The sequence below is a fragment of the Musa acuminata genome, chromosome BXJ1-4 (genome assembly GCF_036884655.1).
Source record: "Musa acuminata AAA Group cultivar baxijiao chromosome BXJ1-4, Cavendish_Baxijiao_AAA, whole genome shotgun sequence".
Taxonomy (NCBI): domain Eukaryota; kingdom Viridiplantae; phylum Streptophyta; class Magnoliopsida; order Zingiberales; family Musaceae; genus Musa; species Musa acuminata.
The window spans coordinates 18,086,735-18,091,659 of record NC_088330.1 but is presented as its reverse complement, the minus strand read 5'-3'; the positions used below and the strand labels follow the sequence as shown (position 1 = coordinate 18,091,659).

The window sequence follows — 4,925 nt, the reverse complement described above, 5'->3', positions numbered from 1 at the left end:
ATTCGTAGCATATTACTTGGTCCTTTTTATGTTCAAGTTTATTTTTGGTGTTCTTTTCAAATTTGTTCTTTCTTATAATTTTTTTAAATTTTCGAGTTAAAAGTGCAATGTCATCGTCACTATCCTCATCACTTGATGTTTCTTTCAAGTGATCTTCTTGTGTTCTAAGTGTCATATCCTTCATATTCTTTGGAAGCGGGGTCTCGAGCTCTTTATGAGCATGACACGTTATTTCGTAGGTCATAAGAGACCCAATAAGTTCTTCGAGAGGAAATATTTTAAGGTCCTTGGCCTCTTAAATGACCGTAACTTTTGGATCCTAACTCTTTAGAAGGGATCTTAAAATTTTAGTTACTAGTTCAAAGTTAGAAAAACCTTTACCAAGAGCTTTGAGTCCATTGATGACATCCGTGAAACGGGTGTACATGTCTCTGATGGACTCACTTGATTTCATCCGAAAAAGTTCATAAGAATGAACAAGAATGATGATTTTGGACTCTTTCACTCTGCTAGTGCCTTCATGAGTGACCTCAAGAGTTCTCCAAATATCAAAAGCCGAATCGTAAATCGAAACGCGATTAAATTCATTTTTATCAAGTGCACAAAACAAGGCATTCATAGCCTTTGCGTTTAAAGCAAAAACCTTCTCTGATTCATCCCATTCGCTCATCGGAAGAGAAGATTTTTTAAATCCATTTTCGACAATATTCCAAAGCTCAAAATCTATGGAAATAAGGAAGATCCTCATACGAGTCTTTCAATACGTGTAATCCGACCCATTAAACATAGGCGGACGTGTAATAGAGTGACCCTCTTACATGCCAGAGTAAGCCATCTCTCTTGGGTATTAAACCAAATATGAGAGTGAGCCTTGCTCTGATACCAATTGTTAGGATCGAAGCAGCACTAAGAGGGGGGGGGGTGAATTAGTGCAGTAGATTAAAACTCGTAAGTTTGAAATCGATTTCGTAAATGTGTAGAGATTTCGATTCTATGAAGGATGACTTAGCTAAAATAGCTCGAGTAAAGGAAGTCAAGAGTAGGGAGAAGAAAACCGAATAGTTTGCTGCTAAGAAGATAAGTGGTTCAGAAAATTAAACACTCACACATTCAAGGAACACCACAATGTAAAGTGGTTCGGTCAAATGACCTACATCCACTTACGAAGCCTTCTTTGATGAGACTCCCAACTTCCACTAACAAATCACTTTAAAGGAGAAGGACCAAATACTCCTCTTACAACCTTTTTACAAGTGGTTCACACTCTTACAGATTTTTCAAAGAGAAAGAGGGAGGTGAACACTAAAGCTATTAAAAACAAGACTTTGCTAAAGCTTTTTCTCAATCTCTAACTTCTCAAAAAGGTGTAGTCTCTATTGAGAATTGAGGGGTATTTATAGGCCCCAAGAGAATTCAAATTTGGGCTCCAAATTTGAATTATTTTTGGGTTCTCGGTGTTGGTAGTGCCACCGCCTATCAGTGTCTGACACTGATAGTGTACTGGTGGTGCCACCGTCGGAACTCTCGGGTTCTAGGCGATGCCACCGCCTAGTCCGACGGTACCACCGCCAGACCTTTCGGGTCCTAGGCGGTGCTACCGCCCGACCTTTCGGGTCCTAGGCGGTGCCACCGCCCGACCTTACAGGTAGTGCTGGTTGGGCTCCTAATTTGGCCTAAACTAGTCTATATCAGGGCCCAATTGGCTCCTAATAAGGTTATATGATTAACCCTTAATCAAAACCCTAATTATATACAAACTATGAAATTAAGACATAGTCCTAAGTAGATTTTTAACCGGCAACGTCGAGTTTCCTTCCGGCGAGCTTTCCGGTGAACTTCCGGTGGACTTCCGATATACCCTCAGATTTCTTCCGGCGGACTCCCAATAGTCTCCTTGTCTTGTGGTGAGTTCAGCGAGTCTTTGGCAAGTAGTCGAACCTTCTCGGTGATCTCCGCAAACCTCCGACGATCTCTTTGGCGGACTTCAGAAAACTTTGGCAAGTCCCTAATTCCTTCTCGATTGGTTTTGGCAGTACTTCCGACGATTCTTCGGACTTTCGACGGACTCTCGAACACCCATCGAACTTGACTCCGGTAGACTTACTTTATGTCTTCAAGCTAGCGTAGTTAATCCTGCACACTTAACTCAATAATATGGATTAGATCAATTAACGCATTAATTGATTTCACCATCAAAATCTGAGTTTTAACACTTCTTATAACTAGATACTACTATTTTTAGTTTTATTATATATAAACCCATTGATAGCAATAGAATAAGATTCCTTGGGGAATATAATAGTTTTAATTTATTTTATTAATGAAACCATCCACTTATTTTATAAAAGAATATATATTAGAAAGAAAAGAAAAGATGGCAGCTGGTAAATGTGTAAGGAAAGAAACTTAACCTATAAATTATTCTTTTTTATAGTTGTAAAATAAAAAGAATGGTCATAAAGACCAGAATCCACTCCCCACTTTTAGCAATAAGCACGAGCACTTGAAATTTAGAATCGTTGGCAAGATCATTAATTAGTGTGATTAGATGTGCACTCAAATGATCGCAGGGAATCTTCTACAAAAGCAATGATTGATGAGATGTACGGACAGTAGATGGAGTTCTGAGATGACAACCAGAGAGTCTTTACAACCACAGCAGAGTTGGCTATCGAGTCTAATCCGATTCCATTTTCATGGTTAATTACTCGAAACTGTTGGTAATTTAGCGTGATAATACACATACACATGTGGATCATCTGCTACCGTCCACATCTCATCAAACAACAGTGCTCACCAGCTGCGGTCTGCGTCCCACTTCGCTCGCCGCTCTATTAAAGAAGCCCCGAAGCCCACTCGGCGCTGGCTGAACTCGAACCTTCTCTCCTTTACGGCTTCTCTGCTCGCTGATTCCACTTCGTCTCCGTTCCTGGATCTATTGAAGCTCTTGAGTACATTGCTGAGTTCGAGTTTTGATTTCTCTTGCGCTTTTAGCGATGATGGCGGATCTGAGGAGGAGACCACCGACGACTGGACTTGAGAAAGCGATATGGGTCTCCAAGATCGGGTTTTTCCTTCTGGGAATCCTTTCTACTGGCGTCGCGACGCGGCTCGCTGTCCCCCCCGCCGCCGGAGTCCTCGCCTCTGCCCTCCTCCGCTTCTGGGCCTCTCTCTGCTCCTGGCTTGTGCCACCTTATCTCTTCGTTGTCATCCATCTCATCATCCTCGTCATCTGGAAACTCTCCGACCAGAAGCAGCAGCTGCAGGAGGAAAAGCCGCCGGTGGGCGTGGGTGATGTAAAGGCCAAAACTTTCGTGCCTCCTTCCGCTGCGCCTCCCCCTGGGGAACCTTTGGCCGAGTCATGGCACGAGGTCCTGCCATCGCCGAAGACGGCGCCGGAACTAGTGGTAGGTTCCGGCGCTGGGGAGCCGTCTGACCCGCCCACAGAGGAGAAGCCCGCTGCTTCATCTTCCTTTGGGATCAACACAAGCACTGAACCATCTAGAGAAACTAGTGACGTGTCAGACGAGTTGGAGACAGCGGCGGCGGCGGCCTCAGAGAACGCGGTAGACATCGACTCCATGGACGCCTCGTGGAAGGCGATCATGAAGAAGTCGCCCTCCCGAGGTTGGGAGAAGCCGGGCGGCCGGGAACCGAGGCCATCGGAAAAGGTCGCGATAAGGTGGAGGGAACCGTCGGCGACGGGCCGCGACGAGCTGAACCGCCGCTTCGACGACTTCATAAGGAAGAACTACGACCAGATCCGCCTTCAGAGACACGAGTCGAACCATAGGAGGTTAGAGATGTCTACTGCGGGACTCCATTAATCTCCGCAGCTTCCGTCATGTGTCTTCTCTTTCTCAGTCCTCATTATTAGTCGGTACTGTGCTTTCCTACAAGCTTGAAGGAGATCCGCTCTGCTGAAAGAACCCATCTTTCAGGTGATTCCTGCGTGATTTTGATGGCTACATCAATTCTTAATTCCTTCTTTACACAAAGATGACTCGGTTCTATCAATCTGTCAACCTTGCAGGCTCTTTTTGAATGCTGGAGGCGGGTTGGATTGTTGCTTCAAGTGACTGTGTTGAAAGGAAGATCTTTGCTTTGCAATATGGATCATATTACTGCCTGTTATAGTTTTTCTTACTGATACAACTGTTTGATTGTTTTGCTGAGAGATTTGTACTGGATTTTGACTATTGTGGTTATGAATACAAGCTTTCTCTTTGCTGTGTTGACATCTAAATCTCTCTCCTTGTCATAGATTTGTTAGCTTATTTGTCCTATTTAATTGATAAGATGTACTTGATCGGTGAAACTCTCCTCATTATTCATCTTAAACTTTCTGCTCTCACACACACATATATATATATATATATATATATATATATATATATATATATATATATATATATATATATATATATATATATATATATATATATATATATATAATTTCTTCTAGGGACTAAATGGCATGTGTTAGCTGGTGTGTGATGTGACGTGACAAACGTAGACACGAATACGACATATAGATATATGACAATCATTGAGAGATTAAGTTCCTCTCTCATCCTTTCTATCTATAATCCATCAATCTAAAAGGTCATATGAAAGAATTAGAAAAGATGAGAAGAAGAGCCTAGTTTTTCTTATTCTCGATAGCAATTTTTGGATTCAAAGATGGTGCCCCTATAAATATGATAAAGTTCTTTCCAGATGGCATCAAAATGTACATATCGTAAATCCGATCTATTATTATTTGATTTTAATCCTGGTATGAAAGTTTTTTCACATTATATATAGCATATTATAGATTTTATACTTACGATTGGTATCAAAGCCTAGTTTCTTGAAATCAAATACCTTAGACATGTTATTTTCTGATTTACTATGCCTGAATAATTCATGTATATTGTCGATCT

The 4,925-nt window shown here is 41.8% G+C and overlaps 1 protein-coding gene across 1 annotated transcript; it reads left to right on the top strand.

Moving 5' to 3' along the window:
• The first annotated feature begins 2,877 nt into the window (after positions 1–2,877).
• On the top strand, positions 2,878–4,227 carry LOC103974052 (uncharacterized). Its single transcript, XM_009388791.3, has 2 exons — positions 2,878–3,941; positions 4,034–4,227. Exon 1 carries the CDS (start codon positions 2,997–2,999, stop codon positions 3,825–3,827), a length of 831 nt encoding a protein of 276 aa, XP_009387066.2. The 5' UTR covers positions 2,878–2,996; the 3' UTR covers positions 3,828–3,941; positions 4,034–4,227.
• The last annotated feature ends 698 nt before the right edge of the window (positions 4,228–4,925 follow it).

Excerpts from the sequence above, each read along its gene's own strand:
- LOC103974052 (XM_009388791.3), top strand. The coding sequence starts at position 2,997 with ATGATGGCGGATCTGAGGAGGAGACCACCGACGACTGGACTTGAGAAA.